Source organism: Cyrtonyx montezumae, unplaced genomic scaffold (assembly GCF_038088225.1).
Source record: "Cyrtonyx montezumae isolate F1298 unplaced genomic scaffold, pur_monq_1.0 scaffold_15, whole genome shotgun sequence".
Taxonomy (NCBI): domain Eukaryota; kingdom Metazoa; phylum Chordata; class Aves; order Galliformes; family Odontophoridae; genus Cyrtonyx; species Cyrtonyx montezumae.
The window spans coordinates 4718989-4745608 of NW_027071881.1; the positions used below are offsets into that span (position 1 = coordinate 4718989).

Genomic DNA, 26620 nt, shown 5'->3' on the forward strand with positions numbered 1-26620 from the left:
CAGTGACAGCACAGGCAGGAAAACAAAGGGAGAGAAAAAACTATCTGCAAACACCATCCTGCTATAAATAGCTAAGTAGATCCACCAGCAAAAGCCCTGGGTGGAAAATGGAGGAAATTCTGTGCCTATGGGGACAATGGGACAATACACTGGGGCAGACAGAATCCCTAGGAGGATCGGTCAGGTCTGTGTCCCTTTGCCCCAGAAAGAGACCTCCAGCAACACCCTGAGCAAAGGACAGCTTTGGGACATGCTGCAGGAGGGCAACTGTCACCTCCACAGCCTCCAGTCATTGGCCACCACCATGTGAGAGAGCAAGGCTGTGCTGGACAAAGGCCTGGAGTGGAGGCAGCACCCCAGGCTCATCCCAAGCCTCCATCCTTATCCTCAGCCTCATCTTCATCTGTAGCCTCTTTAGCAGCCTTCATCCCCATCCCCATCCCCATCCCCAAACCCATCCATATTCCCATCCACAGCCTCCATCCTCATCCTCAACCCCAATCCCCATCCTCAACACCATCGCCATCTCCATTCCCACTGGCCTGACCCAAAAGCCAGCAGTTTCCTGCCTGGCTCGCTGCTATCCACAATAACAAACAGGATAGTTAAATATTTCATTATCTGCAGTAATTACCCACAAATCATCAAGTGCTGGCAGCCAGAGGCCCGGCTGCCTTGCAAGGAGGGAGAACAGGTGCTGTCCCCGTGGGCTCGTAGGAACGCGTTGCAGGACACAGTGCTGGCATCCATCCCCACTGCCCCGCTGCCAGAGCCATACCCCCAGCACCAAAGCACTGGGGAAACTCCTGAGAAGATGTGTCTCTTCTCTTTTTCCCCAGGGAGGGGAAGCACAGCAGTGGAGCCCCCTGCATGGCCGCTAATTAAAGCTGCCTCCGGTCGGTGCTCAATTAATTCTCACCACATCCAGCTGCACCAGACCGGGCAATGGTGAGTGCCTACGTGCTGGGGAAGGGGGCATAGGATGCAGCAGGGACAGAGACGCCTGAGGACACACTGGCACCTCTGTAAGGAGTCAGAGGCCAACGCTGAGCATCGAAAAAGCAAAAATCCCTTTGATGTGGCTTTGGCTGGCCCAGGATCTCCCAGGAGGTGGCATGACACCACGACTGGCATCACTGCTCTTCATCTAAAGAGCAGTGAGTGATTTTCCCCTTTAAAATTTCCACCTTGTTTACAAGAGGAAAGCAGCCCTGGAGGGGGGGGAATGAAGCCTTCGTCTGCTGCTAGCAGCTTGTGCCAAGCAAACAAAAAATGGAAGGAGAAAATCCCACCTGCTTGTGGAAATGTGAAGAGATGCCCATCACCATCCCCATCATGCTGTGTCTTCCATCCTGCATCTTCCAGCTCCATTCCCACCGCTATTCTACATCCTCATCCTCCACCTTCATTCCCATGCTCAATCCTCATGCTCCACCCTCCATCCCCATCCCATTCTCCATGCTCCAACATTCATCCTTATCGTCCATCCCCATCCTCCCCCTTCATCTCCACCCTCCATCCCCATCCCCTTCCACCATTTCTATTTCCATCCCCTGCTCTGTTCTGCTCCCAGGCACTCACACACCAAGCTCCAAACTGCACAATCCCACAAGAGATCACAATGCAGCAGAGATGGGGACCTCGCACCCACAAACCTTGACCCACCCAGGCCACCAGCCTCAATCCATGCCTCAGTTTCTCATCTGCAATGCCAACCACCAGTTGGCTGCAGCACTGCCCTTTGGGTCTCATCCGGGCATGCAACCAGCATACCTAATGATCCCATCCTCAAAGTGTTTTCTGCCTTGTTACAGGGTGCTAATTGTCCGTTAGTTGAGGATGGGCAGCAGAAGGCCTCCTCCAGGCCACGTGTGAACACACATCTCAGCATCAAAAGCCTTCCCTAAATACCTGGCCAGCATTACAAGGAGAAAAAGCCTCAGGTTGCTGCCTTTAATTGGGCCAACCTTCCCAGGTGCTGCCTCCCAGCAGCCCCTGAGTGCCAAAAAACATGAGTCAGACCTCCAAGAAGGGGAGGAAGAAAGGGAAAAAGGACAAAATCAGCTTGAAAAGCCTCATCAGTTGGGAGCTCGTTAGCACCCAGTCACCAGGAACCTGCAGAACCACCACAAAATGGGGTCGTGCAGTCACCAGCACGGCACCGAGGGACATCAGGTGGCTGCATCCGTGTGGCTTGGACCTCATGATGCTGTCCCCATAGCCTGGTGGGACGAGCAGCCATGGAATGTTGCTTGGACACCGTGTTCTGCATGCCAAAATCTGGCAGTCTTCAGATTTTAAAGCAATTAACAAAGAAGAGCTCCGTAACACATGGTGATTGGACTAGTTGGTCTTGCTGGTCTTTTCCAACCTTAACCATTGTGTGATAAAATACACACACGATCCCTCAGTGCGTGGGGAAGCCCCATTGAACACCCAACGCCCCACAGCACGTGGGGTCATCCCCGTGTGATGCGGGAGTGCTTCATCACTGCTAACAACGTGACACTCACGGGCTGGGCGAGGGCACGCTGCTGCTTGTGCATCCATAGGCGTGTGCACAAATCTATATGTTTTAAATAGATGATGCTGGCAGAGAAGCTAAACAGTTACCAAGCAACTGGGCTCCCTTCCTGGCGTGCTGGCGGATGGACGGGGTGCCGGGGGGGCATGGAGAAGGGCAGGACCCTGCAGGAGGGCACGTGCAGGGTCGGTGGCACACGGAGCTAGGGCATAGCCAGGAGGTGCTCTGGAGATGCCTTCCTGGTTGGTGATAGGGGGGCCCGGGTGTGGGGATCGCGGTGTGGGGCAAACAGGCAGCTGTGTAACCCCCCCCCCTTTCCCCCCCCCCCCGACGCAGTGCCCGTTGTGTAACGGGAGGAGCTATTCCAGGGCTGAGCGCATTATATAAGCCGTGGGCCACCTGGCCGGGCGAAGATACGAGCTGGGGATGGGAGGGAAGGGGAAGGGCTTTAGGGATGCTGGGGCCCCAGAGTAGGATGCAGCTCCCACACACCAAAAATGGGGCAAGGAAGGGGCAAGCTGGGGACGCTGGGGGATTTCCTTGAGACAAGAGTGGGAAAAGCCTATGCTGCAGCCCAGCTGCTGCTTCCCACTCCATATGGGGCTTGGAGAAACTGCATATCCCACAAAGGAAGTTCTGGGGTTCCCAATGCTCTGCCCAGGAAGCAAAGCACACCAAAAACACCATTCTGAGGGACAGTCCAATAAACCAGGGTAAAGCTGCACCTCCTTGGATTTGTCCCCATCCCCAAGCAGGGACAAACCCTGCCTGAGGCAGGCAGCTGGGTGCCCCATATGCTCATCCTAAAGGGAATGAGGGACAAATGTTGCCCTAAAAACTGCCTGGTATTGGCTTCAGAGCCCATGCTGCTACTGTTCCCCTCTGCTGTGCAGGAAATAAAGCTGCTGCCATCCCTGCAGAGCCACAGCCACCACAGGGGATGAAGAAAGCTGAGGGCGGTGGCCCAGGATCAGTCTTTGGGTGGTGGGACCAGGAGGAACAGTCAGGGTAGTATAAAACCCTGGCAGAAAGGATACGAAGTGGCTGGCAAGGGGCTGCAATCAGCTACCAAGGAGTCACCAAGGGGCTAGCAAGGAGTTACCAAGAAGTCACCAAAGTGCTAGTAAGGGGCTAGCAATGCACTTGTTCCCCACTTAGTACACTCAATGATGGCCATGCAGATCAGCAGCGGTTGCGCCCTGCACGTTGTCCTCCAACCCAAGGCTCTCCAACAAACCCTCTGCGTTAGTGTGGCCAAGCAAAGGATCAGCCCCGACCTGAAACTCCCACAGCTTTAACCTCCATTCTTGAGGGGAAATAGAGACCCAAGCACACATTCCCTGAAAGACCTTGGGCTGGAGCAGTGCAAATCACTTCCCCAAAACCTTGTGCTCCTTGCTCACTGCTGAGTTCTGCACCTTTTTCCCCTATCCAGCAGCCCATGCTCTCACTCAGCACTGTTGTCCTTCCCCATCCAAGCTTTAGGGCCGAGGTTTTGGAGCCATTTGTGCTCTCTTCTCACTGCAGCCCCCCATGTCCCACCATGCTCCAGGTTCTGGCTGCCGTTGGGACCTTCCCATCTCTTCAGTCCACAGCACAGAGAAGCAGGGTGCTCCCAGCAAACACCCACCCGGCCCCAGAGCCCGCTCCATGCAGTGACCGTCTGCCCCACAGGAACCCACAGCCCCCCGATATCCCCCTCGGTCATTTGGGGTCTCCAGCCCCTCTACACCCCAGGGATGCTTACAACCCCTCCCGCCTTCCCCCATCCCCTTGGGGTACCCCGTGCCCCGCTTGCCCGCAGCCCCTCCCCTCTCCTCATTGCTCCCTACACCCCACACCCCCCCATCCTCAGCGCCTCTCCCTGCCCGCCCCCCCACACCGCTCGGTGCCGCCCCAGGAGCGAGGCCCGGGCCCGGCCATGCTGCGCTCACCTCTCCCCACCGCTCCCGTCCCCGCTGCCCGTCTCGGTCCGGCCCGGGGCTGCCGCTGCCGCTCGCTGGGCCCGGCCCGGTTCCGTCCCGCTCGGCCCGGTGCGGCGCGGCCCCTCCCGGCGCGTCCCCTCCTGAAGTGCTGGACAGCTCCGCGCCACAGAGCCGCCCGTCGGGCCAGCGCGCCGCCCGCACCGGAGCACAGCGCCCCCTGCCGGTCGGAGGGCGCCGCCGGCGGACTGCGCACAGCCCCACCCCCAGCGGAGCCCGCACCCCGGCACCCCAAAGCCCCACATCTCTCTCCCATGGCCTTTGCGCCTCGCCTTCCCACCGCTCCGTATCCAATCCCCTCCCATGTCTCGCTATCCTACGTCCCATCCCATATCTTACCTCCCACATTCATTTTCATCACGTATTCTGTCTCATTCCAACCTGTATCCTACCTCCAATCCCATCCCATTCCGTGTTGTGTGATGCATCCCTTCTCACAGCATATCCTACCCCATCCTTTATCCTATATCCTTTCATATCATATTCTATCTCTTTTCCATATCCCTTCTCATCCCATGTTTCTTATCACATCCCAACAAGGTTCCTATCCCATACCCTGTTCCCATTCTGTCCCTGCCTAGAATCCCATCCTATATTCTACCTCATCCCGTATCCCACCTCACTCTTGTCCTACTGTTTCTTATCCCATATCTTGTCTGTTTCCCACCATATATCCCATCTTGAATCCTATTCCCATCCTACATATCATACTGTACCCTATTCCTAATCCCAACCTGTATCCCGTTTACTTCATATCCCATCCCACACCTCACCTCATAGCCCATGATACAAGTCACATTACCCGAAAAGAACCCAGAACCACTCAGCATGGTCACAGCAAGGGACAGGCTGTGCACCCCCCCCAACCCCCCCCAGTGCCACTCCAAAACACCCATACATGGCTCTGGGGAGGGATAGCATGCCCAAACCAACCCCAAAGCACATGGTGTGGGCACAGTAATGGTCAAGCTGCCCCAGTTGCCCCCAACCCACCCCAACTGCACAGCTGTGGGACAGGTCTTGGCCATGTACACACATGAAGACATCCATACACACGAAGACACACAGACACATACTCATAGACAGTGTACAGACTTGCATGTGAACGCAGGTGCACACAGACATACACGCATAGGCAAAGTGCACATGCATGTGCACACAGGCAGAAACACAAAGATACATACAGATACGCATGCAGACATGCATACGCATGCACACATACATGCAGACACATGCATAAACACATATGGATACATACATGGACACACACAGCTGCCACGCACACCACAGCCCCAGGGCAGTCTGTCCCAGCCCTACAATCACTGTTGGATCTGCAGAGGGCAATTTGGGGCAGGACAAGCGGTCCATACTGCATCCCCAGCCTGCTCTTATGGGGCCCTACTCTGTGATTTGCACCTTCTGCACTCCATGGGGAATGAGGAGGGGCTGCCTGGTGGGAAGAGCCCCCCCCACGTGGTTGGTGACCTTCCTTTTTCAGTTGCAAAGAGCCTATGGAGGGTAACAACCCACAACCCCCATGGTGAGTAGGCATCGCTGCTCTCCTTCCAACACCTGCAGTGCTGAATAACACATTGGAGCCAGGAAACAAAGGGGAGAGCAGCAGAAGCATTGTGGGGAGACCCTACATAGGGCCACACATGGGGGCAAAAAGGCTTCTGCAGCATCCTGGGGGGGGGGGGTACAGGACTCTGCAGTATGGGGAGAACAAAAGGGGAGAGATGTGTGAGGATGGGGAGAAGGGGCTGTAATTGGTGCAAAGCAGAAGGCAGAGCTTGCTGCAGCTGGGGGGGGCGCAGAAGGAAAGCAGCACTTGAAAGGAACTGTGGGTTTGGGAAGGAAAAAAGAGATGATAAATAATTAAAGGAGATCAAATGAGGTGGCAGCAGAAGGTGCCTAATTGCGGGGATCACACTGCGGCTCAGCTCCATCCCCAAGCACGAGGAGGGGCTCTGCATCCCCCAGCAGCAGCAGGAGAGGAAAAGCCAAACGTGCAAAAAGGCAAAGGAAAGGCCGTGCAGGGATGGCTGTAGCAGGGGCACCACGAGCACACCAAGCCTCCTACCTAGCACTCAGCCCCCAGCGGGAGCCCTGCATGCTGATTGTGCTGCCTTATCCGCCATCTGTTCCAGCAAAAGAGCAGTCCCTCCTGTGCCCTTTAGTAACGGGTTTTCCCACAAATGCAAACAAACCCGCCCGTCTCAGTGCTGAGCTCCAAGCCTGCTTAGAGGCAGTGATGTAGCGGTGGCCACGGCCATGCAGGAGAGAGGGGGAGGACAAGAGGCCTCTGCAAGGCTGGAAGCACAGCAGTCCGCCTGCACACACTGTAACCTGTTGGCACCAGCCTTCCAAGTCCTTTCCTCTCCCTGTTCACCTTCCCATGAGTTGAAGATGCTTCACATGAAGCACAGAGCCCAGCGCAGGTGGTTTCCCCAAGGCTGTTTGTTCCCGAGTGTTTTCTGCCATCGTTGTCCTGCTTTTCCTAAATATCACTGCACTCCCAGCCCTGCCCGAAGGCAAGTGGCTGCTGCCATCTCCCGGAGCATCCCTGGGGATGGGGGAGGCTTAGGGCCACCATGCACCAGCTTAGGGATGGATTTTCTGGAAGGATTAAGGCTCCTTATGGACACAGATATGGTAGCAGCACTCATTCCCACCCATCTGCCCTTACAATTCGCCCTCTGTGGGAGGTTACAGGCTGGGTTCACATGGGGACGGGTGCTGGCACCCCACCCTGATGCAGGGAAGCTGAGAAGGGAAAACAGCATTGCCAGCAATAAACGTGGGTGAGGGCTGCCAGCCCACAGCCTCCTCCTGGGGTCTTTCAACCCAAAGCCCCACAGGGACCAAGGCAAGGAAATAGTGAAGCACTTCACCACCAGCTTTCCTTGTTTTATCTTCTTGCCACACTCCAGCAGTGTGGAAGCAGCAGGTGGGATGGGGTGACCTGACACCTGGGACTGCTTCGGTCATTCCTCCCAGTGTGTATCTCCCTGCATCCCGGCCATTATGTTACCCACTCAATTAATGTAGGGCCAGGGGACAGCGTGCTGGGCACCTACACCAGTTACTTCACCTCCAGCCAACGTCCTCCTCCCGCTATCTCACTGCAGAAACCACAGCTGTCACTGAACCCACTGCCACTTCCCATTTCTCACTTGAAACGTGCAGGTCTGTCCTTGCTCTGCTTCCTTCCCTGCCCCCCATCATGATCTTAATAGAATTACAGATGAAAGAATTGAACACCGTCTAATAACTGCTTTGTTCCAAGCCTGCTGAGTAATGAGTGCCGACGCTTCCACTTTGTTACTATCTATGCATTCATACATCACACTTCTGCAGGTAGGAGGGGCAGGGGCTGTGCTGCTGTCCCCACTGCCTACACATGCCACAGAGCCCTTCACTCCGCAGCAGCAGCGGAAGAGCTGGAATACAAAAAGGAGGAAACAAAGCCAGCGACCGAACAGCACCTACTACCTTTGTTCCTTATGAGCAGCTCCAGCATCAGGTCCTCTGGCTCAAACCAGCACTCCCGACTCACTCAGAGGTGCTGGGCTTCGGTGCTTCCTTCAGCTGATCAAAATAGACGCTGTTCAACTTGGAATTCAACCTACGTGGATTAGAGCAATTCAAAGCAATAGGGTAAGCAGCCCCCAGAGCACGGAGGAAGATTGAATTAATAGCTTCCTTCATTAAAGCTTACCTTCAAAGAACTCAGCAACAGAGCTTGTCATCACCATTTTCTTGCAGACATTATTTTTATATTCACAAGAGGACGAATGTATAAGAAATCTATGTAGATGCTAAATCAAGGCTTTCGTTCTAACTAGAGAAAAGTCACTCTCAGCACTTTAATCATTTCCTTGCAGCAGGACTGACATTTAAATCGCCGTGCTTTTACTAACCCTTTAAAAGTCAGATTACATGTGAGATTCCAGCAACGCGAGGTAACAGAGCTAACATGCCAACCTCCTGAAAGCCCAACTTCTTGCATCACTGGATTCCTTTTGCAGGCCTCAGCAGCCCGCCTTGACCTTACGTGATGGTTTCCCAGCTGCTGTGCTGAAGCAGCAGTGCAGCTGAGAGCTCAGAGGAGCTGCATGTAACCAGGCTCCAGGATGGAGGCCATGCAGAAAACGTCCCCAACTAGCAGGGCGTCTGATTGTCAGAAGTGGTTACCGTTGCAGCTCGGTGATGGTGTTACTCAATTTCCCCACTCAGCTTTTAGGAGCTTGCTTCAGAGGAGAGAAACGCCAGCCTTCACTTAAAAGGCAGTTTGTTGTGTAGCTTTCATAAACCAGAGCAAGCACACAGGGAGGTGTGAAGCAGTCTGAGCATGGGTGCAAGCAAGCTTCGTAAGCTGGACCACCTCTCGTTAATCACCTCTGTTCAGACAGCAGCATACTAAGACCTCGTGATGTGGGGAGGAAATGCAGGACTATTTTCAACACTAAATACAACTTCAGGTTTCCAGTCTGTTACCACCTTCCCTTCTGCAAAGGAAACACTGACCCTCCTCACTGGGATAACTCACTTACAAAATCTAGCAATTGGCTTACCCATTTTGAGGAGCTATTATCGTTGATAACCTTTCAAAGACATGCAGCTTCTACCTTCAAAAGACAAACGCATCAAGAGAACTCCATCCCATACACTGAAAAAATGAGGCCATTTTATTAATGATCAGGCTTTGCTTGGACAACAATCATTAAGCTAATACAGACAGACTTCAATCAAAGCACGAGCTTCAAATCAGAAGTCATAAAGTGACATGATGCCTTAATAAATTAAGGAAGTTGGAATTCCTCTCCATCATCAACTTTTCACTTGAAGTTCTTTGCAAAATCCTCTCCTTTCTTAATAGAAGCCTTCAGCTCAGCCATGGCCTCAGCAACCATCTTCTCTTCAAAGGGGGTGATCTTGCCAATGCCTAGGTTCTTCTCAATTCCATTTTTCTGAGGGAAAGAGGATTTAAGGGTTAGCTATTCACTGGAAGACCAAGAGAACAGTTTTTACAGCTCTGATAGTTTAATGTCCAGCTGAGGGGGGAACCCACCCTAAGACCTCTGCCATCTCTTCTGCCCACCAACCCTGTGCTTCCTTGCAAGGATATGAAGCTCTTTGTTATTCAGAGCAGCTTCTACAGCCTTCACAAACATCTCACTCACTGTTCATTTGGGTATAAAACTTGACACATACATCCAAACCCTTCCCCTTTATACTCTTGTAAGTCCATCCCTTCCCCAGTTGTCAGCAAGGACAAAACACATTTGTATCCCAGCCCCCACGTCAGGGCTGCAGCATCCTTGGTTTTCTTTCTACCCACAGGATAAAAACAACTGTTCCTTCAGAGCTCAGCAGAGATCCTGAAATCAATCTATTAATCCTAATCCATTGTGGTTCTTCATGCACCACAATCTTCCTCAGAGGAGCAAGCTGAGGAGACCAGACTGGCTAACCATATGAGAACTTCTATGAAAAGGGCACAAACTAGGGGCAAAAACAGCTTCTTAAGAAAAGCCTGAATCTCTGGTTGCTCAGGAAGCTGCAGTTGAAGTGCGGATAAAAGCAGCAGCAAACCATTCAAACATGGGGTATATGCTTAAATAAAACATCCAACTATATGAGAACTCTTACACATGTTTGTTATCTATAGATACTTAGCACGATGAATTGAAATCACTGAGTAAAAGCCACTAAATCTGAAGATGAGTTCAGTAACTGCTGTTTGTAAGCCCCATCATTTAAAGCACGTACTCCCAGTAGCAGAGGTGTAGAGAAGTATGGGCTCTCTGTCTCCTCCGAGCGAACAAAGGAACATTCAATAACCCCTTCCTTTCCATTCATGGCATCCACCAGAGAGAACACAAACCGAGCACCAGCATAGGCCATAGACAAGGTGGCAGATCCTGTAAGAGTTAAATCACTTTTAGAGCAGGTCACGTTTAAATTCAGTACTTGTTTTAGCATCAAAAGCTTCCACACTGCTGACTTAGCAGAGCTGCAGTGCTTGAGTTCAAGCTCACAGTCTGATAAAGTAACAGCTACGTGCAATGCAGCTGATCAGATTTTATGAGAAGGAACAGCTTAATTAGAGAGATGACTTTTAAATACCATACATGTTCAGGGATCTGTTAATTTTCATGCTTACCTACAAACTGAGCTATTTCCAGTGCCACAGTTAAGACAGTCAGAACTGCAATCAGCCGTTCCTGACTCCGCATCACAGTTGCGGATAAGATTAAGCTGAAGAAAACTGCATCCATTCAACTGGACAGTAAGAATTACTTGGAAGCTGCAGCCAAGAACCAACCTGCTCCTGCTTTAGCTTTGACAACTTCAGTGCCAGCTTCTTGAATTCTCCCTGTAAGCTTTTCCAGCTGATCCTGAGGGAAGTCCACTTTTGGTGTGCACTAGATTGGAAAAAAAGAAGTTACTATCAAATACCAGAACCCCTCCAGATTCGTTAAGGACACTCAGGTGACACTTTTTGCACCATTACAGTTCTTACAAGCAGTTCTTGAGCAGGAAAATCAGCTACCCCAGCTCACAGATTGTGTGACAGACTGGCCAGCAGCTGCAGGCATTCACAAGGCTTCTGGCTGGTGCATGAACTGTAACGGTAAGCTAGTCATGCCTAGTTGACTCAAGGACAAAGTGCAGCTTGACAGCAAAGCCAGGGCTTAGTTACTCGCTACTGTGTAGTCCTTTGCATAGACAGATGCCCTCCAAGCATGTAACAGCACTTAGGAATTTCAAAAAGCCACATTATAAATATTTGGGTCAGCGTGGCATTATGGAAGTCAAGAGCCTTATGGAGGATCCAGTCTGCAAGATTATTTAGGAAGTTAGTGTACCTTCAAATACAGCCACAGAAGTCTGTTAAGCACAGCTGCTGCTGTCCTGATTGACTGCCTGAGCACCCTCTCAGCACTCAGCCACACTAAAACCCTTGCTCTTATTCCCTAAGACTGTCCTTCTGTGAAGGGTACTTTATTCTCACAGCAAAGCTTTTTGTCCTTTCTTCACTGACAGCTCCATGGCCGTGTCCTGCCTCCTCTCTTAGCTGCAGCCTGCTTTAGAACTGTGACTCGTTGTGGATGGAGGGAGCCTCTCTCTAGAGACCAATCATTTCTGAAGCAGGGCTCCCCACACAACTTGAGCTCTGCCTACTCATTTCAATACCGGATGTTGAGAAGGTGAATCTAGTCCCTTATGTCAGAAGTACTTTCATTTTCCTGCTGAAAAAAAGCATTTACTCCACGCAGCAGCCATCAGAAAAAAGATGAGTAACAAAACACTGAAAACACAAACTACTCCTCAGTTCTTATCCCATAGCTACTGGAGGGAAGAAAGACTGCTGCTTAAAAGCCACCCAGAAGAGTTCAGGTTTAGCTCTTCACCTTTGAGCATCTTGCATCTCATTTCAGATTGAGCCACGAGAGCAGGAAGGACTGTCCCTGCTATATCAGCACCACAAAGGCATTTACTTGACATCAACTCTACCACAGTGGGGAGGAACACCACACAGAGGTAATGCTGCACACAGCAGTTAATATGACTTACCTGGGAGATCAGAGGGATGATGGTCTTCCCTGCATGGCCACCAATAACTGGAACACTTACTCGAGCTGGATCTAAACCCTAAAGAAAACATGAAACTTTCCAATTTCTGAGACACACAGATATGAAAGACATTTAAAACCACCACTATATTGTTCCTGCTCTGGGTATTCTGGCACCCAGAAATTTCAGAGGCAGCTACACTACAAGGACAATGCCAATCAATACAGCTGAACTCCAGGTTATTCATTCTGATAACTTCAGACACTCAGAGAATAATATTAATGTGAGTTCAGGTAAATAACATCAAAGGTACAAACTCCACCAGGGCTATTAAGAGCAGTGAAGCTGTCACACTGTCTGATATCACACAGAGAGTATTACTTGCAAAGACAAACTCTCCCCTCTGGTTGCACCAGCAGAGCTGAGAGTGCCAAGAGAATCAGGGCTCACTCACAGGGGAAATTTATGGAAAGAAAGGTCAAAGTCCCTTAAACTAGGTTCTGTAAGAAACCCTATCCCCAGGCTTCTCTACAGGGAATCATTGCTTTCAGCTCCAGCTCCACACAAATCTGAGCTGTTAGCTCTATACGTATATGTTTAGAAACACTTTGGTAGAACTGACGACAGAAGCACACAATATCCTTTCCCCAGCATCTGTCATTACACCTACCTTTAGCTCAGCCACAAAAGTATTCGCTCTGACAATGTCCAGTGTTGTTACACCAAAGATTCTGTTAGGATTATACACACCGTGCTTCTTGAAAACTTCTGAAGTTATGGGTATGGTTGAATTTACCTGCAGGCAAAAACATACAACAGTTCATTGAAGACAGGAAAGTAATAAAACCAGTGCAAGAAACACACAGGACAGTAAAGAAACTGTATCTCCAACTTCAAGCCACCTGTAAAGAGCCATTTCAGTTCCTAACAGGAAGAACAGTTTACAGACAGGCTGGAACAAATGTTTATTTTCAACAACCAATGAGACAGTAACCAGTTCGTCCAGCTTCTATAGCAGTATTATAATCATTCACACACAAGCTGAGCTATCAATCACTTCTACACCCAAATTCAATCTGACTTTGTTACATCTCAAGAAAAATCTGCAGACAGAGCCAGGCTTTTAGTTCTTCCCTCTTGTTTTCCTGCAAATACTCCATAGGCCTCAAAGTGTCAAAACTAGCAGGAACCCACAGATTATTCCAGTGCTCTCACATTGGATTTTCTTCTCTACATTTTAAAGGTCTCCAGAAAATGCTTACCGGGTTGGAAATAATACAGATCATGGCTTCTGGACAGTGCTTTGCACAGGCAGTTGTCAAAGTAGCAACAATGCTAGCATTGGTGTTGAACAGGTCATCACGGGTCATACCTAAAACACATCCAGTACAATATTTTCAGTTACCTGCACCCTACTCACCCCTCTCTGAAGTCATCTCCACAACTACAGCTGGAATGTTAATTGCTCTGTGTGAAATATCACTAGCTGCAGAATTGCTGCAGTGGAAAATGCAGAAATAAGATGAGAAATGAATTAAAGCCTAGACTTGTGTTACATTCCCAACAGCATACTAAAACTGTAAATAGAACAGACCAGAGATACTAGAAAGGTATTCATTCAGAGATGCTCAAAGACATTATACAATCAGTGCAGAATAAACAGACTATTTTATTCTCCTGAGAAAAGAAACCATGAAGCAGTTTTTGAAGGTGGTATTGCTTTGGGCAAGGAACACATGGGGGAGACTCAGGATTAATTGCACTGAAAACTCTCTGCACCTCACCCTTACACAAGAACCCCAGAAATCCACGTTTCTCCCCATCTTATGAGTGACAATCTACGATACAGGCTGACTGAGGTACCTGATACCACAACAAGCTCTAGGTCAGTGTCATTAAATGGCCACTCATATCCCAAGCCAACCAGAAGGGACTCCTGGAATGGAAGTACTGTGCAGATGTATTTCAGTGAAGCCCTGGAGTTTTTTAACACAGAGAACATACCTGGTTTTCTAGGGACTCCTGCAGGAATAACTACAACATCACAGCCCTTCAAACATTCAGGCAACTGCTCAGGTCCCAGGAAACCTGGAGAGGAAGACATTTAGAGGTTACATTTTTGCCAGTCTTTGAACAACTGACAATCTGAAGAATGAAACTATGCCTAAAGACACCTAATTCCTATTCTGAATTTAGCCTTCAATTCAGACTTACACTCAAAAGCAAAGATATAAGGCTATGGATGGATGAATATGATTGGATGCTTTAGCTTTCAAAGCCCACAAAAGTAAGAGTGGTAACATTTCAGAGTTTTGCAAGCAGCCAGTTACTCCCATTATGTATACTTAACCTAAGACCTGAGCTGACTCAGTGCCCCCTGAAAGAACTGTGAATAGACACATTCAAGTAACACATAACCTCTTAGTGACCTTCAAATAAAATTAAGATCAGCAAATCAAATATTCTTTGATTTCACCAAAACGTGACTGCTACCACTGAAGAAAACAAGCACATACAATACACATAGATACCCCAGAAGCATTAAGTCTATTTATAGCCAAGGTTTTAATTTCAGTACTCAGGCTTTATCCTGATATGAATTTATTGAATGTTTCCTGCCAGCTACTATGAATTCTCCTCCAACAATGCAACCAGAGACTACTTCTCAACTCCATACATGTCAAGCTAATCAACTAAGCCTTCATTAGTCACACGCCACTTGAGGAAAAAAAGCTTCTTCAGTCAACACTAGGCTTCAGGATGATGTGAAGGCTCCCCCTCACATGAAGCACAGTATCAGCCACTGTCAAACACCACACACCCCTGAGAGGAGCCCTTTAGACAACATCAGCCTGCACAAAGACCACCCACAGCCACTCACCATACCTTTCACATTAGCTCTTGTCTCAATGTGACTGAGGTCAGCTGCAACACCAGGAGTGTGTGCAATATCATAAAGGGTGAGCCTGCTCACCAGCGGGCTGTTCTTCAGGAGAAGGGAGAGAGGCTGCCCAATCCCTCCAGATGCTCCCAGCACTGCCACCTTGGCATTGTTCTGAGGGGAAAACAAGAAAACATGCTGATGAGATGTTTAGCTAGTTAATGCAGAAGTGACCTTGTTGATTTCACCACGTTTTCTTTACTTTTAGTTCTGTTTCTCAATTTCTTTAGCAAGCACTACGTAAATTTGATTGCCTAAGCCCACAGAAAGATATCACCCCAACAGCTTCCAAAGATCCTCGAGATTCTCTGGTTGGCCAAGAAAGACAGAAATGTTCTTTGTGATCTGAAGCTCACACAGAAAGCAGCATTAGGCAGAGCACTGAAAGGATCATCCTTCTTTAGCTGCAGACTTTTGTCTCTGTTTCTGTCTCATTCAGAGACAAATGTGCCTTGCAACTTTTTCAGCTTTCAGAGCAATCATAAAAGAAAAAAATAAAAGCCTTTCCATCTGGAAAACAATCAATACATTTATTGCACTACAGTAAATGTAACAGCCATTGTATACACGTGAAGAAAACGTCGATGTCTGAAATAAAATAGTACCTGCAGCTGCCTCAAAATTGAGCCCTGAGGACATTAAATTACCAATTTATAGCTCTGATTAAATGCAGCTGACAGCGAGCAAAAATCAACCCCACTTTATTTGCCCTGTGAACCAATTGTACTCAGAAGCAGTCTCTGGAAGAAAGCTATTTCTTTTGAAGACCCTCCCTGTGCTGACAATGCAAGGAAAGCTACTTTAAAAGAACAGAAAAATTGTAAACTGTAATGTTCTGCCAAACTGATGGAGGACCAGAGGCTACTGCAGAGATGGAACGTCCTGACAACGTTCTGTATCACCATCCTACCAGATAAAGGCATAATTGCTTCAAGACCACTGCAGGAACATCATAATTATTATCTTAATAATAATTCACAACATAATAAATAATTATATCCACAAGCTATATCGATTTGCACTCAGCTCAACATCACTGCTACTGCAAGAAATGTAATTTCACACTAAACTCTTCAAAAGAAAGCAAAGTCTAGCATTAGTCATTGCTGCACCCCATATTTATGACCGAGCTGATACCATAAGATCAAAACCTCACTACTATAATTCCTATTAAATTACACAATCCTCTCTCACAAAGCCTGTCTTTGGAGTTGTGGTAGCCATTCTGCACACATCACTAGGAAACTGTTTAATTTAAAAGATAGACGTCTGTCCCTCCCAACCCAGCACAAAACAGTGTTTCTCTCCTGGTATCTGGAAGCCAGGACACATGCAAAACAGATCAGAGAACATCCCAAACGAGTAATGACTCCAAGCACCACAGAGTCCAACCCCTGGCCCCGCACAGGGCCATCCCCAAATCAAATCACGGTTCTGACAGCGTTGTCCAAAAGCATTTCTAAGACCCACGATGCTGGCGCACTAAGGATCACCGTTACTCATTCCTGGGGCATTCCGAAGGCAGAGCCGTGCTTCAGAAAGACGCAGGTCACCGGGCCTAGCCCGCTACAAAGCCCCGCACCCTCACACCCACAGCCCCTCCCCCACTCCCGTTCACCTCAGCGCCCCAAGGCCAGGAGCCCACCCCCTGCGGCCCCCTGACCCCCAGGCCGCCCCTCCCTGGCTGGAAGCCGGCTCTCAGCAAGCACACAGCACTCCGGATCCCCCCTCTTCCCCGGGGCTCCTACCTGGGCGCTGGTGGCCAGGCCGCGACACAGGACAGCGCTGGGAAGGGCGAGACGGGACAGCATGGCGGCGACCGTGACTCCAACGACCTCCACTGCGCCGCGCATGCGCCGGCCGGCTGCAGATCTCGCGAGAGCGGATTTCGCGTGAGTTTCTCCCACATCGCCCTCCTCTCTCTCTCCCCCCACCCCCTCGCCGCACTGAGAAGTAAATCTCGCGAGATTTGGAGAGCACCGTCTCTATAGAAACGGGGAGGTTTTCGCGGGCCGGGCTTTGCGTTGCCATGGCAACAAGGACGAAGAGTTCCGGGCCTGGTGCGAGGCATGGCGGGGATGCTGCTTTGCGAGCCCACCGAGCTCTACAACATCCTCAACCAGCACCGCCGCTTCCCCAGGCTGGCCGAGCCCAACTACCTCAGCCTGCTGGGTGAGCCCGATGGACGCAGCTGGCAGGAGCGGGGCTGGACGGACTTCTCACTGTCCCTGAGGCCTTGCTCTTGGGGTGTTTCTGCCACCCTTTTTCCGTGGAGCAGTACTGCTTGTTGTCAGGCAGTTTGGGAGCAGGGTGAGGGTCCCTGCAGCTCCCCTTGCAGCCTCCCCAGGTCTGTGAGCATAGCAGCACTGTGGCTGCGGGCAAACCCTGGTGCTACATGTATTGAGGCTCACATCACTGTTGGAGTTTGCTGTATCCGTGTAAAAAATCTCACTTGCAAAGGAACATAATCTCTTCCTCTTGCTACACTGGTGCTTGAATTCCCATTGAATTAATTAAGAATAGGATTCTACTGTATAACTACCAGATAAGCCAATTGCTGTGTCTTGGTTGTGTGTTGTTTTGTTGTTTTTTTTTCAGATGCCCGCACTCTTCGTGAGTACAACGAGAGCCACATTATTACAGCACGCAGGATTGAACAGGTGAGGTGGGACTACACTTTGTGTAAGCCATCTCTGGATTTAGCAATTAAGCAGCAACACAGAACTGGTTTAGAAACCAAGGGAGTTGTCCTCACCTCTCCACAGCCTGTTCTAGCTGTGCTCCTGCCACTGGGGGATGTGTTTTGTCACCAAGAGAGAAGAGGTTGCCTCAGTAGTCCAAATTGGCACACTGAAGTTGTATAGCAGGGAAAGTATTGCACAAGAGCTGACGTATTGTTGGCTTGTCTCTTAAAGGGCAGTGCAGGCATCTCTACCACTGCAACTGATGAAGCAATTTGGAGTAGTTTGTATGAGTTCTGGATTCTACCCAGGTCTCTCAGAATGAAGTGCAGATGTAGCCCCAAGTCCATTCATTGTGTTGATGCCACAAGAAAAGTGTGATGTTGTGCTCCTGATGGAACTCTTCTGTGATTTTTTCAGAGCCCTACAGGGGAGTATCTGGTGCCAGATTCAGAGGAACTGGCATGTATCAGATACTGCGTGGTGTATGACTGTGAGACCAGCTCTTTGGACTTCTGTGACTATGAGGAAGAGGAAACAAAGAAAGGTACACGTGGCTCATGTCAGTCAGCACCTCACAGCAGGATAGGTCTTCTTCCCTCTCCTCATTTACACCCGTGAGCTTACTGGACAAACCAATTTTATTTGGAAAAAATACGAACATCAGTGCTCTGCTTTTGTTATTTAACTGTGTTGCATATGTTCTTAAACAAAAAGCAAGATTTTATTTCAAAGATTTCTGGTAGGCCTGGTTTCCTATGTGTGATCTCTTTGAAGTTCTTCATTGCATATAAAGAATAATTATTTTTTTTTCCTTCTGCATTTCACTGAAATTGGGCTTGTCCAACAATTGCCTTTCAGGAAGCAGTGGTTCTTCAGAGGCTGAACACGTTGAGTCAAGTTCCTTGTGCTCACAGAGTGAGTACTTCCTCTTTTAGGGTTACTAAGCATCTTTGTCCTGCTTAAGAAGACCTGGCTATAACAGGGGTGTATGGGAACTGCTGAATCACGGCCTGAACCACTGATTGGTCACCTGAGGTGAGCACCGAGTCAGCCATGGGGGCACAGGTGAAGGTGATATACCTGTGTGAGTGGAAGGGGTGGAGCCTGGCTCCACCTCTCCCAAACCCCATTTAAGGGCTGACCACCACCAGGGAAGGGTCTCTTCTTGGAGATCCCTCCTATGTGGAGTCCCCTGCGAGCCTTGACATCTTGAAGGTGAGCCATCTTCTCTTTTGTATTATTTGTATCCTATCTATATAGAACTACCCAAAATATACTATCATCTATACTATTTTGTTGTGAAGTACCATCCTTGGGAGTTATTTACCCCACACAGGGGTGCTGATGTGATTAAGTTTACTGGAAAATGTGAAGAGCTGGACATTTTTCCTGTAGCTGTTCAGTCTTCCTTGACCCACGTGGAAATGTTGAGTTGTAACACATCCTCTAGTAAGGAGTTCTGCTGTGCACAGACCCATGTCTGTTTGTTTGACTCTTTACTAGCTTTATGAACACTACTACCTTCTTAGTAAAGAGTACATCTATCCCACACCTTGATTTTCAAGGAAAAATGTCTAGGGGTATTCCCTAGACAGAGAAGTGGACAAACCCAGTGTGTTCATAAAGACTTGGTGTTGTTGATTCCTCCTTTGTTTATCTGTGGCTGAAGAGGACTAAAGAAAAGGGAATCCAAAAGCTAAAACTATTAGATTTATAATACTTCCCTAATATGGGAAGTTATTGCAAGCAGTTCCTAAAGAATAATGGGGAGAAAATAAAAACATCATCTGGACCTACAAAAGATAGCAGAAGAGGAAAGAAAGATCAGGACTAGAGGCGAACAGCAGCATTCCTTGTTACTGACCTGCAGTAACAGTTAAATAGGTCCAGCTTTTAGCAAGGCTTTCTACAGCTCATTAGATAAAATAAAAAGGAGCTTACTGCAGGTGCCAGTGGGCCATATTTAACCTGCAGCCCCATTGGGGGCACACCAAACCTCCCCCAGCAAGTAGCTCTTTGCTCTCACTAGATGCTGAGGAAGGAGCTGCTGCCCGACATGCCAGAAGCTTACAGCAGTTCACCCGCCATCCAGTGCTTGTCCTGAGGGGAGGATACAAACGTTTTTCAGCTTGCTATCATTTTCTGAGGACTCAGAAGATATTGTGGATGCCTCAGGTGAGACTAATTTGCAAATAGAAGACATGAGGCTTCATATTCAACTGATGGTTAATGAATTCAACCTGGTATCAGAGTGACTTCAAACAAAGGAATGAAATGTAATTTGGTTTACTTCAGGTGTCACCACAAGTTCTTCTGCAGCCACACTTTGCTTGTTTTTCTTTTGAGTGAAAATACAGCTCGTTAAACAACCAGGGAGGTTTATCTCTGATAACCCTGAAGCTGGCCTACTGGAGAGTACAGATAACAAAACAAACAGTAGCAAACGATGAAAAAGACAGGTTCCAGTTTACTCTCTTTAATATGCAGTTGTGTTGTTACCCAGTCAGTGTTTTCAGGCAGAGGTACAACATCTATCAAACATTGTGCTTGATGCCTATAAAGCCTTTCTTCTGGAAGGATCACAAAGCAAGCTCTCAGTTTAAGCTGTTGTTCTCTGTTGCTTCAAATTTTCGAGCTGTTTGGTTCTGATGTAGCATTACTGAGTATCAATTATGGATGTAGAAACTCTGTCAGCTACCTGTGTATTTTTATTGTCAGCCCTTATGCTGCACAAAGCAGACATAGCTGCAGACTTGTGCTGTGCCACTACATTGCACCTGCAGCTCTGCAGGTGGCAGCTGACTTCATCTTGCTTTGTGAACAACAACCAGGGAAGACTGCAAACGAATCTGTGGTGCTGTTACTTGAGACGTTGCAAAAAATGTATTCTTCTGCCTGTTGAGTTAGGGTTTGTTTCAAGTAATGCCACAGTGAAAACATTTTTCTTAATTATTCTCAATAAATCTAGTGAATACTTCACTTAAGGAAATCCAGGTGATTGAATGAATCATTGCACCTGAATGCATCACAAATGCTGTTGACAAAATGTGTTCACTTTTTCACATGACTTCTGTTTGAAAACTCACCAAGTAAAAAGGAGCAAATACACTCTAAACTGAGCCCACAGCTTTTCTCCTTGCAGGAACTCGACAACTTCCAGCTGTACCCTGTAGAAATACTGCCTGGGAAGTTATACATGGGCAATTTCAAGCAAGCCTGTGACCAGCAAATTCAGAAAGATCTGAAGATCAGAGCACAAGTCAATATTTCTGAACAACCTGCAACACTGTAAGTTGTTCAGGGTATATTCTCCCCAGTGTCTTTGCCTGTGAAAAGTGAGGTAGCCCAGCAGCACAGGAGTGCTGTAAACTTAGAAGGAAAAATATTTTTTCACAGCAGATTCAAGTGCTGTTTCACACCTAGTTCTGTGATCTCTACATGCATAGCACCAATGCTTTCCTTCAGCCATCTACCATGACATGGATGGACTGGGTGAGAGAAAGACCACAAGCCCTTGGCATTTCCAGTCTATCGTGCTTGTGTGTTTAGGTTTTCACACTTGTCCCATTAGTTCTCTGTGTTGAGTTCTCTGAGCTTCTGGAAGGAGGATGCTGTGGTAGAAAACCAGCTGAAGTGAAACAGGGAGCTCTGCTGACAGAACTGCCAACATGCATGCTGCAGAAGCATGCTTGCTTTTGGTTTTCATATAGCTGTCAGGTAAAGGATGCTGTAGCATAAAGTTAAGGCATCAATACTAATACCATGCAGAATGGGGAATCAGTAATTAGTTCTGCCTTACAAGTGCCTTAGTGTTTCACCATAACAATTCTTTATCATTATGTTAATAATTATGATGATGAAAATCTTACACATGTAACAGCAGAAATTATCAATTGCCTCCAACAAACAATTTCTTTTTCCCATAGTTGCTTTGCAGGTCCATGTAATGCTACGTGTTCTTGTTACAGGTTGGCAGAAGAAGGCAAATACCTCCATATATCTGTTCCAGATTCATTTGAAGCAGATCTTTTCTCTTCCTTTTCTACCATTTGTCGTTTCATTGGTGAGTTGTTTCTGATCTGGAATTCCTGAGCCCACAGCCACTCTGGGATATTAAAATGGAGTGAATGCATTTCACTCCAATAGGAAGCTCAAAGGGGAGGGTTGTAGTCTTTGTAGATCAGTGTGCTCTCAAGCTAGTCCACACCCTAACGGGTACCAGAGCTGCCTCAGTAACCAGACTGATGCACAGAGACAAGATGTTAGAGGGCGTCTGATGCATTTGCAACAGACTAAAGACCTTTGCTAGGTCATACAGACCCAGAAGCAGATCAGCATGTTCCTCCAGACAGTATAATTCAAATACAAAATAAGAAATAACAATGGGACACAAAGAGACAAGGAAATTATAGCTGCAGATATAATTCTGTAGTTCCAAACTGAATTTCATGACTTGCATGCACTGAAACCTGAATGCTGATGTCCACTTACATATCCTTCATTTTGCCTCAAGGGTTTTTGTTTTTGTTTTCCTTGCAGCAGTATTTCAGAAGTAAGTCTCTTCTTACATGTGTATGTATGTGTAAGCTTCCAAAACAGACTCTTGGAGTTTATTAGCTGTGGATCTTGTGAAATTGCATACTGTTTACTTGATAAGTCTAGAGTAGATTACTTGAACTGGAATGGTTATGGGTGAACACTAAAGCTCCCCACAAAGCCTCAGAGGAGCATGGGTGTTCTGAATGCCTGGAGTCTGTTGGAGTGAGGCCACTTCTGCTCAAGGGCCTTACCTCATGATAGAAAACTGTTCTAGTGCTTGAAAAAAAAAAAGCAATGACTCAATGACAATGGTAGAAGCAGCTTTGCCCTACAAATCCTACAGTGCACTTGCTGATATCTCAAAAGCACATCATGCTGTATGTTCTGGAGAGGGAAGGTAAGCATTAAAAGTTATTAGTAAATCATAGAGATGTTTATGCATAGGTGGCAGAGATGATGTAGTGAGCAGTGAGTGACAGCATCCTCAGCTTTCCTTTTGTAGAAAAAGAGATTGCTGACCTTTGTGGACGATTTTCAGTGAAAACTACATCATAAAAACAGTGCCCTATCTGGTGTGCACGTGCTGATCCCCACAGAACCATAGACTCACCAAGGTTGGAAAAGATCTCTAAGGTCATCCAGTCCAGCCATCCACCTACCACCAATACTGTCCATTTCTGAGTAGAAATTCTTCCTAATATTCAATCTAAACCTCTCCTGCTGCAACTTGAGGCCATTTCCTCTTGCTCTGTTGCTGTTACCCAGGAGAAGATGCTGATCTCCACCTCTCCACAACCTCTGCAGGCAGGTGCAGAGAGCAAAGGGTAAGGGATTTGAAGTCTGAGTCCCTGTCAGTTTGAGAGCTGATTCCTCCTACTTGAGTGGAGAACACTGAGTAGTTTGCATTCAACAGAAATGTTGTCATCTTTCAACCTATCTGAAAGAGTTTGAGTTGCTGATGTGATGCTGATCACAGCTGATTGGTGATGGCAGGCTACTTTTCATTGCAGTTATCTGACATGGAGTTGACACTCATCTGTCATGAAGCACTGACTGGTCATTGTCATTTGGTTCTGGTCCTCAAAGCTTTTTTTTTTTAACTCAGTGGGATTTTAAGAAAGGCAGATGCTTACAGAAACAAGAGCTGGCAGTGCACATCTGTTCCTATCAGGGTTAATGATGGTTCCTGTCTCTCAGGCTAGCAGCCTGACAGCTTTCACTGAGTTAGAGCTTGACTGTACAATTGGAAATTTGATTTCCCAGATCACTAATTTGTGATTGTCATTTCTTTATTCAGACACCCAGCTGGATCTCGGAGCAGTGCTGGTGTTCTCTAGCCTGGGGATAAGCCGGAGCTGCACAGTGACTGTGGCCTACCTCATGCATTCCTTCCAGTTTTCCCTGAAGGTACATCACTGCCATCCTTCCCACAGATCCTGGCTAGATCTGCAGTTTATTTCTGCTCCTGAAGCTTCATTACTGTAGTAATGAGAGAGAATTCATGCAGATTACCCACCTGATAATGTAAGAGACTCTATTACATCAGTTCTATCTTCCTTGTATTGTTATGGAGATGGCATAGGTGTGATTTTGGATTTGTGAGTCATACCTGTGATGTTCTTGTGTTTCCCTACTTAATAGGGAAATCCAGACCCACAGGTCTATGAAAATAAGGCAGTGGTTACAGATCTTAGCACTTCTACTCTTAGAAGAAGTGTATCTGGAAGCTATTGAAGTTAATCCCATCTCCCAGTACCACAGGATTGCAGGGCGATTCATACCCCAGTGTTTGCAGAGCTCTGATTTACCAGTGTGCTAATCAGCACTGACTTTCTCTGAAACCATTTTATTTCCCCAGAAGCAATCCCCTCCCACAGACATTATTGTAAAGAAATCTGGAGTGGGATAACACTACCCCACGAGGGATGTCCAGGGTAAAAGAACAGTACATCTTGTTCCAGAGCTCTAAATAACGTAAGAAAAATAACAAAGGCTGAAAATGACCCCTGAGGTGTGGAAAGACCATTGTTCTCTCCCCAAAAGCCAGGCTATTTTTCCCTTTGTGTACAACACGTGGGCATGGTGCTGCCATAGGCACTGGCTTGCAGTGCCTGCTTAGCACAGACTGGACTTCTTCCCTGTGAAAACTGAGAGGTTTCTCCTTAAAAAATCTTGTCCTTGTTTGGAAAGTGTGACCTCCTTTGGGAGCTGGAAAGGACTGAGTCACACCTCACTGAAGCTGGGCCTGTATCTAATCATTTAATTGATTTTGTGCAAACATTTGCAACATAAGAGGAAACCTCTCAGCATCAGTGTGTGCCAAAGGGTAATTTCAGGCTGAGAGTGCCAGCTGGGCAGCAGACACTGCTTGGTCTTTGCCAGTAATGCTGGGTGTGATTGCTCCAGCTCATTGATAACCGTTCCCTTGCCATTTGCTCCTGCATGCTAAGTTACCAGAGGTATTTACAACAGCAGAGCGAAAGTCAAAAGCTGATCTTCACAGTTTCTCAGTGCTAACAGGTTGGTCTCAGCCCTTTCGAAGTACGGTGGTGTCCTGCAGCTGGCCTGAGCCAAGCTTTCCTGGGTTATTGCCCTGTCAGAGGGGTTTGTTTCTTGTAGGAAAATGCAGTGCAACAGATTCCCATGTAATCCTTCACCCAATTTAAGCTAACATCTTCAGAAACGTCCAAAGGCGAAGATATTGCACAAGGAACACAGATCTGGGACGTGTGCCCCCTTATTCCCTTGGTGACTGATAAATGTGTGGAGTTCAGGGGAACCACAGACGTGCAGAGCACAGGCATGGAGGAATAAATAGTAAAAGCTCAACCTCAGAGCTTGCAGAACTGCTGGCATCAGGAACACAAATCCATGCAGCACTATCTTTTCACCTTTGCTCTCACTGTGCTTAAGCAATCCTCTGATCACTGGGGGGACTTTCAGAATCAGGATGATGAGCACTACTGGGAAAACCCAAGGGTGCAGCAAGAGTAAAGTGGTGTAATGCTGGCAGAGCTGCCCTGTGCATAGCAGAATCCATAGCTGATTCCAGGGAGCTAGCAGATGATGAAGATGGCTGTAATTAATGTGGGAGAGAGCAAGAAAGAGTTTTAGAGTAGGAAATCCAGGATTGCGTTTTGCATCGGTGTAACACAGTGCCAGACATGAGAGCCTGAGCTGCCCTCATGCTCAGGGAGGCAGGATGAAAAGGTGAAAGGCTTCTTGCATGTTCACATCTGGATCCCATCTGTCCTTAGTTTGGCAGCTGGAAACTTATCTGCCAAAGCCCATCCCAGGGAGAGAACACTAAGCTGTTCTGTTCACACGTGTAGCTGCTTGGTGTAAACACAAGAAATTCATTTTCAGCTCCAGTTTCTAACACCTCTTTGCTTTCTATCCCCAGAGAGCTTGGGACTACGTTCTGAAGTGCAAAACAAACATGAGACCACACCGGGGCTTTGTGAAACAGCTTTCAGACTGGGAGACACAGCTCTATGGGACCACCGTCACCGATGTGTCTGAACCCAATTACTGAGTGCTGGGAGTGCCAGCAGGGACAGATGCTTCTTGGTCTGCCCCACCTCATCCGTAGGTAGGAAGTGAACTGAGTCTGCTGACAGAGCTCTTGTTTTTATCCTTACTTTCAATAAAATTGAGTCCCTTTTTGGAGCCATGAGGGACGGTGGTGAGGGCATGCTCTCTACCCCAGCTAAGGACATTACTGGGGTTCTCTCTGAAAAGATCTGTAGAGTCATTAAGATTGGAAAAGGCCTTTAAGATCATCTAGTCCAGATATCCACCTCCCAGCAGTACTGCCACGTCCCTCAGTGCCTCATCTCCATCGTTCTGCACCGCCTGCAGTGATGGGGAGTGCCCCACCTACCCACGCAGCTTTGCCACTGCAGCACTGCTCATTCTGGGTACGAATTATCCAACCTGAGCGTCCCCTGGTGCAACCTGAGGCCGTTCCCTCTTGTCCCACTGAAAGGGTTCGTTGACCCGTGGCCTTGGATGGCAGATGCGGAGCGTGGCTGCACACGCTTCCAGCCCAGGGCCACACGGCGTTTCCCCATTTTCAGGAGCACTCCTCACCCAGTAACCCACCCTAGCCCTGCACACGAACTCCAGCCCGCAGTGCCCTCATCCTTGCAGCGCTACAACTTCCTCGCACCGACAGCACAAACCCTCGGGCTCGAGCCATCACCGCATCGTTAGGTTGGCAGCACCGGAGCCCCCCCGGACCCAGCCGCCCCTCCACCCCATCCCCGGGCAGCGCAGGGCCACGGACCGCTCCCCGCCCCACGGACCGCCCCTCGGGGGGGGGTGGGGGGGAGGGGCGTGCCCGGAAGCGGCGTCAAAGTGCCGG

General features: G+C 48.3%; 2 protein-coding genes across 3 annotated transcripts; one reads left to right on the forward strand and one right to left on the reverse strand.

Moving 5' to 3' along the window:
• Positions 1-9174: 9174 nt before the first annotated feature.
• On the reverse strand, positions 9175-18465 carry MDH2 (malate dehydrogenase 2). Of its 2 annotated transcripts, XM_065731768.1 has the most exons (9): positions 16780-16884; positions 14977-15145; positions 14095-14178; positions 13353-13462; positions 12761-12886; positions 12091-12168; positions 10838-10937; positions 10282-10433; positions 9175-9479 (listed from the first exon to the last, which is right to left on the reverse strand). In XM_065731768.1, the coding sequence occupies exons 1-9, from the start codon at positions 16882-16884 to the stop codon at positions 9348-9350; spliced, it is 1056 nt and encodes a 351-aa protein (XP_065587840.1). In that variant the 3' UTR covers positions 9175-9347. The 2 variants fall into 2 exon arrangements, with proteins under 2 accessions (XP_065587840.1, XP_065587841.1); XM_065731769.1 differs by lacking the exons at positions 14095-14178; positions 14977-15145; positions 16780-16884 and adding an exon at positions 18461-18465.
• STYXL1 (serine/threonine/tyrosine interacting like 1) lies at positions 17101-25856 on the forward strand. Its single transcript, XM_065731771.1, has 9 exons — positions 17101-17203; positions 17630-17691; positions 18133-18259; positions 18574-18630; positions 19745-19890; positions 20858-21003; positions 21684-21778; positions 23552-23661; positions 25658-25856. Exons 1-9 carry the CDS (start codon positions 17101-17103, stop codon positions 25787-25789), a joined length of 978 nt encoding a protein of 325 aa, XP_065587843.1. The 3' UTR covers positions 25790-25856.
• Positions 25857-26620: the final 764 nt, after the last annotated feature.